At 44.8% G+C, this 15395-nt stretch overlaps 1 protein-coding gene across 4 annotated transcripts; it reads left to right on the top strand.

The window, feature by feature from the left end:
• The first annotated feature begins 4229 nt into the window (after nt 1-4229).
• LOC135532532 (gasdermin-E-like) lies at nt 4230-15170 on the top strand. 4 transcript variants are annotated; one of them, XM_064960009.1, is made up of 10 exons: nt 4230-4346; nt 4676-4895; nt 6060-6252; nt 8086-8260; nt 9918-10038; nt 10942-11061; nt 12605-12732; nt 13045-13477; nt 13672-13745; nt 14632-15170. In XM_064960009.1, exons 2-10 carry the CDS (start codon nt 4676-4678, stop codon nt 14857-14859), a joined length of 1692 nt encoding a protein of 563 aa, XP_064816081.1. In that variant the 5' UTR covers nt 4230-4346; the 3' UTR covers nt 14860-15170. The 4 variants fall into 4 exon arrangements, with proteins under 4 accessions (XP_064816081.1, XP_064816082.1, XP_064816084.1 ...); XM_064960010.1 differs by having other exon boundaries at nt 4623-4895; XM_064960012.1 differs by having other exon boundaries at nt 4230-4364.
• Nucleotides 15171-15395: the final 225 nt, after the last annotated feature.

Genomic DNA, 15395 nt, shown 5'->3' with positions numbered 1-15395 from the left:
TTCTTAACTGACTTGCCTAGTTAAATAAAGGTAAAATAAATAAAAAATAATCTCTCTCAGAAGAAAGAGAGAAAAAAAACCTTGAATCTACACTTGTGTACTTTGTAAAAAGAAAAATCATGATGTCGTCGATGATGTGCTCCTAATGTCTGTTTTTCTAATTCTAAGAGATCAAAAGATTGAGAGGTGAGCTGGTGAGAGGTGAGAGGTGAGCTGACTGTCATTATACAGCAGATATGTCCCTTTCACATTAAATTACACACATGCAGTCAGGCTACAAACAGCATAGTTCTAGCTTTTGGTTTATCTCCTAGACTAGCAACATTGGGTATATGCTACAAATAGCATAATTATAGCCTTTAGTTTATCTCCTAGACTAGCAACATTGGGTATATGCTACAAATAGCATAATTATAGCCTTTAGTTTATCTCCTAGACTAGCAACATTGGATATATGCTACAAATAGCATAATTACAGCCTTTAGTTTATATCCTAGACTAGCAACATTGGGTATATGCTACAAATAGCATAATTACAGCCTTTAGTTTATCTCCTAGACTAGCAACATTGGGTATATGCTACAAATAGCATAATTACAGCCTTTAGTTTATCTCCTAGACTAGCAACATTGGGTATATGCTACAAATAGCATAATTACAGCCTTTAGTTTATCTCCTAGACTAGCAACATTGGGTATATGCTACAAATAGCATAATTACAGCCTTTAGTTTATCTCCTAGACTAGCAACATTGGGTATATGCTACAAATAGCATAATTATAGCCTTTAGTTTATCTCCTAGACTAGCAACATTGGGTATATGCTACAAATAGCATAATTACAGCCTTTAGTTTATCTCCTAGACTAGCACGGCTGTATCAGGATGTTGGTTAGCTTTAGGCTGTGTATGACAACCAATGATGTATATAAACCTTGGATTGCTGATGCTATGTATTGGCCAATGAAAGGCTTTGAAGCCACCAATCATCCATATTGGCACTCCCCAGAAGAATAAATCCAACATACACTGAGTGTACAAAACATTAAGAACACCTGCTCTTTCCACGACATATAGACTGACCAGGTGAATCCGGGTGAAAGCTATGATCAATTATTGATGTGACTTGTTAAATCCACTTCAATCAGTGTAGATGAAAGGGAGGAGACAGGAAAAGATTGATTTTCAACCCTTGAGGCAACTGAGGCATGAATTGTGTATACAAATCATTCCACTTTTTGTTATGTTACTGCCTTATTCTAAAATTGATTAAATAGTTTCCCCCCTCGTCAATCTACAAACATTACTCCATAATAACAAAGCAAAAACAGGTTTTTAGACAATATTTTAGCAAATTGATAAAAAAACGGAAATATTACATTTACATTCAGTTGAAGTCGGAAGTTCACATATACCTTAACCAAATACATTTAAAGTCAGTTTATCCTAAACCTAGCAAAAATTCCCAATCTTAGGTCAGTTAGGATCACCACTTTATTTTAAGAATGTGAAATGTCAGAGTAATAGTAGAGAGAATTATTTATTTCAGCTTTTATTTCTTTCATCACATTCCCAGTGAGTTAGAAGTTTACATACAATTAGTATTTGGTAGCATTGCCTTTGGCAGCCTTCCACAAGCTTCCCACAATAAGTTGGGTGAATTTTGGCCCATTCCTCCTGACAGAGCTGGTGTAACTGAGTCAGGTTTGTAGGCCTCCTTGCCCGCACATGTTTTTTCAGTTCAAATTTTCTATAGGATTGAGGTCAGGGCTTTGTGATGGCCACTCCAATACGTTGAGTTTTTTGTCCTTAAGCCATTTTGCCACAACTTTGTAAGTATGCTTGGGGTCATTGTCCATTTGGAAGACCCATTTGCAACCAAGCTTTAACTTATAGCCTGATGTCTTGAGATGTTGCTTCAATATATCCACATAATTTCCTTCCTCATGGTGCCATCTATTTTGTGAAGTGCACCAGTCCCTCTTGCAGCAAAGCACCCCCACAGTTGGGATGGTGTTCTTCGGCTTGCAAGCCTCCCCCTTTTTCCTCCAAACATAATGATGGTCATTATGGCCAAACAGTTCTATTTTTGTTTCATCAGATCAGAGGACATTTCTCCAAAAAGTACGATCTTTGTCCCCATGTGCAGCTGCAAACCGTAGTCTGGCATTTTTATGGCGGTTTTGGAGCAGTGGCTTCTTCCTTGCTGAGCGGCCTTTTAGGTTATCTCGATCTAGGACTCGTTTCACTGTGGATATAGATACTTTTGTACCCGTTTCCTCCAGTATCTTCACAAGGTCCCTTGCTGTTGTTCTGGGATCAATCTGCACTTTTCGTACCAAAGTACGTTCATCTCTAGGAGACAGAATGCGTCTCCTTCCTGAGTGGTATGTCGGCTGCGTGGTCCCATGGTGTTTATACTTATGTACTATTTTTTGTACAGATGAACGTGGTACCTTCAGGCGTGTGGAAATTGCTCCCAAGGATGAACCAGACTTGTGGAGGTCTACAATTTTTTCCTGAGGTCTTGGCTGATTTCTTTTGATTTTCCCATGATGTCAAGCAAAGAGGCACTGGGTTTGAAGGTAGGCCTTGAAATACATCCACAGGTACACATCAAATGTACTAAAATTATGTCAATTAGCCTATCAGAAGCTTCTAAAGCCATGACATCATTTTCTGGAATTTTCCGAGCTGTTTAAAGGCACAGTCAACTTAGTGTATGTAAACTTCTCACCCACTGGAATTGTGATACAGTGAATTATAAGTGAAATAATCTCTGTTAATAATTGTTGGAAAAATTACTTGTGTCAAGCACAGTAGATGTCCTAACCGACTTGCCAAAACTATAGTTCATTAACAAGAAATTTGTGGAGTGGTTGAAAAACAAGTTTTAATGACTCCAACCTAAGTGTATGCAAACTTCTGACTTCAACTGTAAGTATTCAGACCCTTTACTCAGTACTTTGTGGAAGCACCTTTGGCAGCGATTACAGCCTCAAGTCTTCATGGGTATGATGGTACAAGCTTGGCACACCTGTATTTGAGGAGTTTCTCCCATTGTTCTCTGCAGATCCTCTCAAGCTCTGTCTGGTTGGAAGGGGAGCGTCGCTGCACAGCTATTTTCAGGTCTCTCCAGAGATGTTCGATCGGGTTCAAGTCTAGGCTCTCGCAGGGACACTCAAGGATATTCAGAGACTTGTCCCGAAGCAACTCATGTGTTGTCTTGGCTGTGTACTTAGGGTTTTTGTCCTCTTGGAAAGTGAACCATCGTCCCAGTCTGAGGTCCCAAGCACTCTGGACCAGGTTTTCATCAAGGATCTCTCTGTACTTTGCTCCGTTCATCTTTCCCTCAACCTGACTAGTCTCCCAGTCCCTGAAAAACATCCCCACAACATGATACTGCCACCACCATGCTTCACCGTAGGGATGGTGCCAAGTTTCCTCCAGAAGTGACGCTTGGCATTCAGGCCAAAGAGTTCAATCTTGGTTTCTTGTTTCTCATGGTCTGAGAGTCCTTTAGGTGCATTTTGGCAATTCCAAGCAGGCTGTCATGTACCTTTTACTGAGGAGTGGCTACCATCTGGCAACTCTACCATAAAGGCCTGTTTGGGGGAATGCTGCAGAGATGGTTGTCCTTCTGGAAGATTCTCACATCTCCACACAGGAACTCTGGAGCTCTGTCAGAGTCTCGGAGCTCTAAAGCCAATTCCTTTGGCCTCATGGCTTGGTTTTTGCTCCGACATGCACTGTCAACTTTATATAGACAGGTTTGTGCCTTTCCAAATCATGTCCAATCAACTGAATATACTACAGGTGGACTCCAATCAAGTTGTAGAAACATATCAAGGACAAGCAATTGAAACAGGATGCACCTGAGCTCAATTTCTAGTCTCATAGCAAAAGGGTCTGAATACTTATGTAAATAAGGGGGCTCTTGATGGGGCGTAATTAACTTATACTTTAATATGTATCATAGGGTTCTTCGTGGAGCCAAGCTTGTCTATCTATGCATTGAAAGTTCCTTTACATGTAATAAAATATTATCATCATGACTACATTATTTTGTAATGTTTTACCACAGATAGAACAATGAGAACATGTTTGGTTTCACTGTGCAGCTGGTGGTGCCCTGGATAGGAGGTGGAGATGGAAGCACAGAGAGATAGAACCAAATTCCCCCAAAACACTCCCAGTGCACGTGGCTGGAGAAAGGGGTGGAGCGAACCTCTTTGTTATCGCGGTACTTATTCCGCTGTTGAGACAGAAATATCTACCTTTATCTAAACCGGTAACTCTAACTTGGAACGGGCTTTCGCTTTCGGCTAGGACATAGCCAGGATAAACGGTAAAACATATTGCTCTTGTAGGTAGCAGTAGTTTCAATTTTGAACATATTGAGTCGTGAATTATGAACGCATAGATAGACTATGAACGTTTACGAATAACAACCACAGTATTTTGACTCTGTGTAATGTCTGATTTCTTAGCGTATCCAGTCTGCTACTCATATGGCTCATAGTTTTTAACCTTTTATTATTTTAGATAGTACATTAATGGGAACTTTTTCAATGTGAATATTATCGTATTATTAATCTTGTGTTCTTGTCGTGTTTGTTATCAGTTGCAAACAGAGACATCATCCTCGATCATTTCTGTGTCTGTCTCCCATTGAAGATGTTTTCCACGGCCACAAGAAACTTTGTGGAGGAGATTGATGATGATGATGGTGGTGGCAGCTTGATCCCTGTGTCCAGTCTGATTGACTCAGACAAACTGCTCCCTCTCTCACTGGTTGTGAAACGCAAGCGTTTTTGGATTTGGCAGAAACCCAAGTACCTGCCCACTGATTTTACCCTCAGTGATGTGCTGACTGGAGACACACCCTTAACCCCAGGTAAACACAAGATCAGCCCCTCAGTTGAAATGATAGGCTGCACACCTGTACTTGCTACCTGTTTGTTTGCAGGTATAGGCTCCTCGCTCCCTCAGTGTGATACTGTGTGAATGTGTTCCTTGTGAAAGATTTGAGCATCGATTCTGTTATCCATGCTACTGGAAAGATTATGAAGAGGATCCTATCATGATACATAATGATACATACAGTGACTTCAGAAGTATTCACACACCCCAACTTTTTCAACATTTTGTTGTGTTACAGCCGGAATTTAAAATGAATTACATTTAGATTTTTTTTGTTGTCAATGGCCTAAACACAATACCCCATAATGTCACAGTGGAATTATGTTTATCTGTTAGGTCCCTCAGTCGAGTAGTGCATTTCAAACACAGATTCAACCACAAAGACCAGGGAGGTTTTGCAACTTTTGGTAGATGGGTACAAAAAGTAGTCATTGAATGTCCCTTTGAGCCTGGTGAAGTTATTCATTACACTTTGGATGGTGTATCAATTCACCCAGTCGCTATAAAGATACAGGCACCCTTCCTAACTCAGTTGCCAGAGAGGAAGAAAACTGCTCAGGGATTTCACCATGAGGCCAATGATGACTTTAAAAGTTTAATGGCTGAGTTTAATGGCTGTGATAATAGATAGCTGAGGATAGTTCAACAACATTGTAGTTACTCCAGAATACTAGCCTAAGTGACAGAGTGAGAAGAAGGAAGTGTGTATGCAACAAGCCACTAAAGTAATACTGCAAAAAATGTACAGCAATTCAATTTTTGTCCTGAATACAAATTGTTATGTTTGGGGCAAATCCAATCCAACACATTACTGAATACCACTCTCCATATTTTCCAGCATAGTGGTGGCTGCATCATGTTATGGGTATGTTTGTAATCGTTAAGGACTGGGGAGTTTTTCAGGATAAAAAATACACGGAATGGAGCTAAGCACCGGCAGATTCACATTTTAGCAGGACACTAACCTAAAACACAAGGAAAATAAACACTGGAGTTGCATACCAAAAAGACAGTGAATGTCACTGAGTGGCCGAGTTAGATTTTCAAGTAGATTTAAGATAAAAACTATGATCAAAAACCAATTTGACAGAGCTAGAAGAATTAAAAAAAGAAACATTTTTGCTTCCCTCTCCTACAGTTGTGGTCAAGACTGATTTCCTAAAGTACCAAGGGACATTTGGTGACAACAAATCAGGAAACTTTGAGTCAAATTTGGTTGCTGTAAACCTTAAGGTGGAGGGGAAAGACACATCTAAACTCCAGTCGTCCTTCGGCAGCCTGAAGAAAGAGGAGGTGGATGTACAGAAGTTGCTGCGCGACTCCAAAGACAAGTGAGTTCCTCTCTCTCTCTAATATGTACCTACAGTAACCCCAGGTTACACTCAGTTCACCTGTACCTACAGTAACCCCAGGTTACACTCAGTTCACCTGTACCTACAGTAACCCCAGGTTACACTCAGTTCACCTGTACCTACAGTAACCCCAGGTTACACTCAGTTCACCTGTACCTACAGTAACCCCAGGTTACACTCAGTTCACCTGTACCTACAGTAACCCCAGGTTACACTCAGTTCACCTGTACATACAGTAACCCCAGGTTACACTCAGTTCACCTGTACCTACAGTAACCCCAGGTTACACTCAGTTCACCTGTACCTACAGTAACCCCAGGTTACACTCAGTTCACCTGTACCTACAGTAACCCCAGGTTACACTCAGTTCACCTGTACCTACAGTAACCCCAGGTTACACTCAGTTCACCTGTACATACAGTAACCCCAGGTTACACTCAGTTCACCTGTACCTACAGTAACCCCAGGTTACACTCAGTTCACCTGTACATACAGTAACCCCAGGTTACACTCAGTTCACCTGTACATACAGTAACCCCAGGTTACACTCAGTTCACCTGTACATACAGTAACCCCAGGTTACACTCAGTTCACCTGTACATACAGTAACCCCAGGTTACACTCAGTTCACCTGTACATACAGTAACCCCAGGTTACACTCAGTTCACCTGTACCTACAGTAACCCCAGGTTACACTCAGTTCACCTGTACCTACAGTAACCCCAGGTTACACTCAGTTCACCTGTACCTACAGTAACCCCAGGTTACACTCAGTTCACCTGTACCTACAGTAACCCCAGGTTACACTCAGTTCACCTGTACCTACAGTAACCCCAGGTTACACTCAGTTCACCTGTACATACAGTAACCCCAGGTTACACAAAATGTATAAAACATTAACTGAAAAATGCACAGTTATAAAGGTAATCAGACCCATTACTCAGTACTTTGTTGGGCGGCAGGGTAGCCTAGTGGTTAGAGTGTTGGACTAGTAACTGGAAGGTTGCAAGTTCAAACCCCAAGCTGACAAGGTACAAATCTGTCGTTCTGCCCCTGAACAGGCAGTTAACCCACTGTTCCTAGGCCGTCATTGAAAATAAGAATTTTTTCTTAACTGACTTGCCTAGTTAAATAAAGTTTAAAAAAAGCAACTTTGGCAGCGATTACAGCCTAGAGTCTTAGGTATGATGCTACAACCAATATTTTACTCTTTGGCCTGAATAGCTAGCGTCACGTCTGGAATAAACCAGGTACCATCCCTACAGTGAAGCATGGAGGTGGTTCCATAGCCGCAGGCAGAACAGTTGAAACTGGAGCAGCAGCACGGCCAGGTAGACTGGGGACAACAAGGAGTCATCATGCCAGGTAGTCCTGAGGCATGGACCTAGGGCTCAGGTCCTCCGAGAGAGAGAATTGGAGAGAGCATACTTAAATTCACACAGAACACCAGATAAGACAGGGGAAATACTCCAGGTATAACAAACTGACCCTTGCCCCCCGACACAAACTACTGCAGCATAAATACTGGAGGCTGAGACAGGAGGGGTCAGGAGACACTGTGGCCCCATCCGATGATACCCACAGACAGGGCCCAACAGGCAGGATATAACCCCACCCACTTTGCCAAAGCACAGCCCCCATCATTCTACTCCTTGCCACTGCTTGTCATGTTTGGCACAATGAGCCGTGGAATGTTGTCACAAACAGACTGGATTACTCCAAGCTACTTTATAATCATCCAAGAAACATAACTTGAATCCTCTTTTCCCTCATCAAAAGGACAACTCTCTGATTTATTTGTCTCTCCTGCAGGATTTTGGACATGTCCCACTGTCTGATCCAGCAGACCCGTGAGAAGTCCAGGGAGGTGTTTGCGGTGGTGAAGGAGAGGATTGTAACGACCCAGCCGTGTTCGGTCATAGAGGAGGTCCAGCAGGGGGGGCAGTTAGGGGAGCTGCTGAGCTTCTGTGGGCCCAAGAGCACCCAGGTAGACGGAGAGAGATGAAGAGCGTTGTAGGATTTGTTACATTAATCATCTCTATTTGTTAGGCTTGGATATTATATATTACAAGTATTGAAGTTAACCATGTAGTTTACCCTGTATAGATGCATCTTTAAGCAGGGAAAATAGGGAAGAAGTTGCCTCAAAGGGCAGCAGGCCGGATTGGACCTATGACAACACTGCAGACAGGCCTATGTGTGCTGGAGGCAGCAGGCTGGATTGGACCTATGACAACACCGCAGACAGGCCTATGTGTGCTGGAGGTTACAGGCTGGATTGGACCTATGACAACACCGCAGACAGGCCTATGTGTGCTGGAGGCTGCAGGCTGGATTGGACCTATGACAACACCGCAGACAGGCCTATGTGTGCTGGAGGCTGCAGGCGGGTTTGGACCTATGACAACGCCACAGACAGGCCTATGTGTGCTGGAGGCAGCAGGCTGGATTGGACCTATGACAACACTGCAGACAGGCCTATGTGTGCTGGAGGTTACAGGCTGGATTGGACCTATGACAACACCGCAGACAGGCCTATGTGTGCTGGAGGCAGCAGGCTGGATTGGACCTATGACAACACCGCAGACAGGCCTATGTGTGCTGGAGGCAGCAGGCTGGATTGGACCTATGACAACGCCGCAGACAGGCCTATGTGTGCTGGAGGTTACAGGCTGGATTGGACCTATGACAACACCGCAGACAGGCCTATGTGTGCTGGAGGCAGCAGGCTGGATTGGACCTATGACAACGCCGCAGACAGGCCTATGTGTGCTGGAGGCTGCAGCAATACTGCTGGACCAGCAAGGCCACAGATGGATGATTTTTAATGTTTGTGCAGCAAAAGGAGGAGTGAAGCGTGAATAGACTCCTACAGTAGATCAGTCACACAGCCTAGGGTCCTGTGTGGCTCAGTCGGTAGAGCATGGCGCTTGCAACGCCAAGCGTCGTGGGTTCGATTCCCACTGGGGCCACCCATATGCAAAAGTAGTGGCCCCAGCCGACTTGTAAGTCGCTTTGGACAAAAGCGTCTGCTAAATGGGATATATTATATATTATATGAATGGCTGATGAGGATTCACTAACACTGCCTTATGTTAGGCTCTTATTCTATGTTGTCATGTCCACTTGTTCACTTCCCTTGACTGGTTTGAAGGAAAATGACTCAAGTGAAAGTCACCCAGTAAAATACTACTTGAGTAAATGTCTAAAAGTATTTGGTTTTAAATATTCTTAAGTATCAAAAGTAAATGTAATTGCTAAAATATACTTAAGAAGTAAAAGTATCAATCATTTCAAATTCCTAATATTAAGCAAACCAGATGGTTCCATTTTCTTTTGAAATTTAATTTACAGATTGCCACAGGGGCACACTCCAATACTCTGAAATAATTTACAAATGAAGCGTTTGTGTTTAGTGAATGTGTCAGATCAGAGGCAGTAGGGATGACCAGGGATGTTCTCTTGATAAGTGTGTGAATTGGACCATTCAAAATGTAGCGAGTACTTTTGAGTGTCAGGGAAAATGTATGGAGTAAAAAGTAAATTATTTTCTTCAGGAATGTAGTGAAGTGAAAGTAAAAGTTGTCAATATGACTAGTAAAGTACAGACACCCCCAAAATGACTTCAGTACCACTTTCCACAGGCGTCTGTAAAGGAGAACAGCAGCCTGCACAAAGACAGCAACGTGTCTCTGGAGATTCCTGCCCACACCGTCATCGCTTACGGCATTATAGAGCTGGAGATCAAACTCAACGGACACTATGGTGAGGGAGCCTTTATTTTCCAGTTTCTCAGGCAACAACACACGTTTTAAACTGTCAACCCTCACCTGGACCCATCAGACCATGGAGGTTGTATATTACAAAGCCTTATCAAGTGCACGGTCTCTGTTAATGTTCAGTATGTCCAATGTATTTGAATGAGTGTCTGTATTAATAGGTTCAAACTACTGTCTCCTTGTCTTGTTCCTCAGAGCTGTGCCTAATGTCCCACACTCTTGTTCCTCAGAGCTGTGCCTAATGTCCCACACTCTTGTCCTCAGAGCTGTGCCTAATGTCCCACACTCTTGTCCTCAGAGCTGTGCCTAATGTCCCACACTCTTGTTCCTCAGAGCTGTGCCTAATGTCCCACACTCTTGTTCCTCAGAGCTGTGCCCAATGTCCCACACTCTTGTTCCTCAGAGCTGTGCCCAATGTCCCACACTCTTGTTCCTCAGAGCTGTGCCCAATGTCCCACACTCTTGTCCTCAGTGCTGTGCCCAATGTCCCACACTCTTGTTCCTCAGTGCTGTGCCCAATGTCCCACACTCTTGTTCCTCAGAGCTGTGCCCAATGTCCCACACTCTTGTCCTCAGAGCTGTGCCTAATGTCCCACACTCTTGTCCTCAGAGCTGTGCCTAATGTCCCACACTCTTGTTCCTCAGAGCTGTGCCTAATGTCCCACACTCTTGTTCCTCAGAGCTGTGCCTTATGTTCCACACTCTTGTTCCTCAGAGCAGTGCCTAATGTCCCACACTCTTGTTCCTCAGACCTGTGCCTAATGTCCCACACTCTTGTCCTCAGAGCTGTGCCTAATGTCCCACACTGTTGTTCCTCAGAGCTGTGCCTAATGTCCCACACTCTTGTTCCTCAGAGCTGTGCCTAATGTCCCACACTGTTGTTCCTCAGACCTGTGCCTAATGTCCGACACTCTTGGGGGGTTCGAGGTGGATGGGCCTGTTAAGAAGAGCTTAGTGGGGGTGTCTGGCGCTCGCGACGACACCCCAAAGAAGAGCTGCTTTCAGAGAGGTAATGAGACTAATGGAAGTTCCCCTTCTTTTGTAGGCCCACGTACCAATTTAAATGGTTGTTGTTATTATTATTCGATTTCTGTCAGGGGAACTCAGTCGGGGTCTCTACTTACTGTTGAGAGGTAGAATAGTAGAATACACAATTGGTTGTGGATCAACATTTTTTAGGTTGCTAAATTAGTCTAGCCAGCTGTCTAAACTTTGTGACATTAGCTGATATATCAACGTGCTGTACAGAAACCCAGCCTAAAACCCCAAACCGCAAGCAATGCAGCTGTAGAAGCACCCCCATTGATCTGGTTAGTCACTCTCACTCAGATATCATATTAAATACTGCAAACATTGTTGCTTAGGGCAAAATCTGACTGCATGTGTGGGAATGGATTTGGGTTGGCAGACCCGCGAGCCACTGCCACCCCTCAGGACGAGTTCATAAAGTTCCCCATCCCTGGTCTAGTGGCGGAAGGCGTCCCTGGTCTAGTGGCGGAAGGCGCCCCTGGTCTAGTGGCGGAAGGCGCCCCTGGTCTAGTGGCGGAAGGCGCCCCTGGTCTAGTGGCGGAAGGCGCCCCTGGTCTAGTGGCGGAAGGCGCCCCTGGTCTAGTGGCGGAAGGCGCCCCTGGTCTAGTGGCGGAAGGCGCCCCTGGTCTAGTGGCGGAAGGCGCCCCTGGTCTAGTGGCGGAAGGCGCCCCTGGTCTAGTGGCGGAAGGCGTCCCTGGTCTAGTGGCGGAAGGCGCCCCTGGTCTAGTGGCGGAAGGCGCCCCTGGTCTAGTGGCGGAAGGCGCCCCTGGTCTAGTGGCGGAAGGCGCCCCTGGTCTAGTGGCGGAAGGCGTCCCTGGTCTAGTGGCGGAAGGCGTCCCTGGTCTAGTGGCGGAAGGCGCCCCTGGTCTAGTGGCGGAAGGCGCCCCTGGTCTAGTGGCGGAAGGCGTCCCTGGTCTAGTGGCGGAAGGCGTCCCTGGTCTAGTGGTAGAAGACTTATACTGAATGGAATGTTACATGTGGGTCTTTATGTAAAACTTTTAATTGATCCCGTCACATTCAGGTTGTAGAACTGACTTACAACACATTTAACACAATGGTTGTTGTGATACAACTTATTTTTGTGATAAATTGTCTGCACAGAAATGTTTACTCAATCATTTGTGCCGTGGCTCCACAGTCCACAACACTTGTGTAATTATTTTCATCCAGAAAACCTTGTTGTGCCAAATGTGTTGTACATACAACATGTGTGTACAGGCCAATGTCTAGCATATCCTGTTGTAAATAAGGATTTGTTCTTCACCTTCTTGCCTAGATAAATAAATACATCAGTAAAATCAACAAAAGAGCTCATAAGGAGGATCATGTAAAAGGTTATAGCACTGCCTTGGAGAGATCACCGTTTGCTCTAACAATTCATTTAAAAAAAATAATTCATAGATTTGTCCCATTGTGGTTGCAGAATAAATCATACACATGATAGTTTTCTGATTGTGAAATCTCTGATACGGTGGCAGCGGAGTCAAACTTCTGCTCGATACAAAGTGTTTGTGTGTTGACAGAACTGGAGAAACTGAGGGGTCATTTCCAGCTGCTGTCAGTCCTGCCAGTAGACACACGTTCCTCTCTGCTCCAGCTCCTCAAGACAACCATGGAGGACAGAGAGGCAGTCAGTGTGCTGGAGAGTGTGGTGAGTGAGACATACAGAAACAGGGCACAAACACATACAGTCCTACAGTTATTTTCTATGAGTGGATTACTGGCAAGAATCAGCAGCTTTATGAAAATGCTGAACATACTAACTTCTCATTGCGTTCGGTCTGTCATCATTATAATCTACCATAGTATCCTAAATATCTTCTGTCTGGAACCTTCACATATGAGTTATTTACCAGACACTCTTATCCAGAGAGACTTACAGTCAGTACATTCAACTAAGTTTAGCAGGAAAAAACAAACCACACATCTCACCTATTCTTTCTAATAATGTCTCTTCTCACAGCTGGACCAGATGTGCACAGGTAAGACAGCTGACCTGGGGGAGGTTAAGGAAGCGTCTCGGATGCAGACAGTCCAGGCCATACTGAACCTTCTAGAGCATTCGGACTCCAGCCCAACACACTCCCTCCTCAGTGATTCCAGCCAGACACCCACCCTCCTCAGTGATTCCAGCCAGACACCCACCCTCCTCAGTGATTCCAGCCAGACACCCACCCTCCTCAGTGATTCCAGCCAGACACCCACCCTCCTCAGTGATTCCAGCCAGACACCCACCCTCCTCAGTGATTCCAGCCAGACACCCACCCTCCTCAGTGATTCCAGCCAGACACCCACCCTCCTCAGTGATTCCAGCCAGACACCCACCCTCCTCAGTGATTCCAGCCAGACACCCACCCTCCTCAATGCCACTCATCTCATTATCAGTGCCATGGATGGTGAGACACTGAGCAGTGAATATTAGTTGACTAGTTGGATATTAAGTGCCAGTTCATTGTCACAACAGTCTCCAGCCACTGCATTTATCAGGAAAACTGGCATCGCACTTCATGAACATTTTATTTTCTCAGAACCCACAATGCCCTGAAAACTACTTCCTGTTTCACACCATCTGTGAATCTTTATTTCTCAGGAATGACAGATGAGTGTCTCTCTGTGTTGGGATCCTGTTGCAGTCCTCCAGTCTTACAGGCCCTGCAGATCCTGGTGAGTTCACACTTCCCATTTTGTTACACTTAGCCTGGTAAAAAAAAGTGTATACTTCTTCAAAAAGACTGTACACTTAAACAACCTATGGGCCTCTCGGGTGGTGCAGTCGTCAAAGGCACTGCATCGCAGTGATGGCTGTGCCACCAGAGACTCTGGGTTCGAGCCCAGGCTCTGTTGCAGCAGGCCGCTACCGGGAGGTCCATGGGGCGACGCACAATTGGCCTAGCGTCGTCCGGGTTAGGGAGGGTTTGGCCAATAGGGATATCCTTGTCTTATCGCGCACTAGCGACTCCTGTGGCAGGCCGGGCGCTGTGCACGCTGACCAGGTCGCTAGGTGTACGGTGTTTCCTCCAACACATTGGTGCGGATGGCTTCCGGGTTGGATGCGAGCTTGGTTGGGTTGTGTTTCAGAGGATGCATGACTTTCGACCTTCGTCTCTCCCGAGCCCGTATGGGAGTTGTAGCGATGAGACAAGACAGTAACTACTAACAATTGGAAACCACGAAATTGGGGAGAAAAGGGGGTAAAAAATAAATACTGTACTGTTTGGTAAACAAGTCTGTATACTTCTTCAAAAATATAGTACTGTGTGACCTGTTCACCACTTGGCTAAGCTAAATAAAGGTTCAATTAATTCAATAGTTGTTTGGAATAGATTAAGGGCGGCAGGTAGCCTTGCAGTTAGTTAGAGCGTTGGGCCAGTAACCCTGGCCGTGACCTCACTCCCTGTGGAACAAACACCTTTCCATTACCAACACGTGTGTAACAGGACAAACACTCCCACGTTATTACAATACTTCATTCTCCATTTTGAAATTGTCATTGCATCTTAGACATGACATCGCTGTATCTGATCATATTCCTGTGTTGCTTGTCCTCCAGGTGCAGCATGTGGCAGCAGGGAGTGGGGAGACCCTCTCTCTGAGAGATGCAGGTCTGGCTGTTCTGACTGAGGAGGAGCTGTATCAGAGGACAGAGAGTCTCTTTGGTCACTCTGAAGTTACACTGAAGAGAGAGGAGGACACACTGAGGACAGAGATGAAGGACCAGCCTGGATACCTTCCTCTAGTCATGAGTATCACTGTGAAAGGCCTGGCCTCTTTAGTGTAAGGAGAGACTGAGTAAGAGAGGGAGGAGCGGTTTCCTTCCTCTCCGGCAACTGAGTTAGGAAGGGCGCCTGTATCTCTTTAGTGACTGGGTGTATTGATACACCATCCAAAGTGTGATTAATAACTTCACAATGCTCAAAGGGATATTCAATGTCTGCTTCTTTTTTTTAACCCATCTACCAATAGGTGCCCTTCTTTGCGAACCATTGGTAAACCTGTGCTTGAAATTCACTGCTCGACTGAGGGACCTTACAGTTAACTGTGTGTGGGGTTGTCATTCAAAAATCATATTAAACACTTATTGCACACACAGTCCATGCAACTTGTGATTATTTAGGCTTACCGTAACCAGTTTTTCATGTTTAATTCCTTTGTAAACAATTCCACTGTGACATTATGGGGTATTGTATGTAGATCAGTGACACAAAATCTCAATGTAATCAGGTTGTAACAACGTGAACAAAAGTCAAGGGGTGTGAAGTCTTTCTGAAGGCACTATTACCGGACGACGTTGTCATGGCCAATAGGAGTGATAAG

The sequence above is a fragment of the Oncorhynchus masou genome, unplaced genomic scaffold (assembly GCF_036934945.1).
Source record: "Oncorhynchus masou masou isolate Uvic2021 unplaced genomic scaffold, UVic_Omas_1.1 unplaced_scaffold_1899, whole genome shotgun sequence".
Lineage (NCBI taxonomy): Eukaryota > Metazoa > Chordata > Actinopteri > Salmoniformes > Salmonidae > Oncorhynchus > Oncorhynchus masou.
This window is presented reverse-complemented; position numbering and strand designations above follow the sequence as displayed.

Bases quoted from the DNA above. Each gene is read 5' to 3' on its own strand.
- LOC135532532 (XM_064960009.1), top strand. From the start codon at position 4,676: ATGTTTTCCACGGCCACAAGAAACTTTGTGGAGGAGATTGATGATGAT. The intron at 12,733-13,044 runs GTGAGTGAGACA...CTCTTCTCACAG, and splicing joins TCAGTGTGCTGGAGAGTGTG to CTGGACCAGATGTGCACAGG. The intron at 13,478-13,671 runs GTGAGACACTGA...TTTATTTCTCAG, and splicing joins CATTATCAGTGCCATGGATG to GAATGACAGATGAGTGTCTC.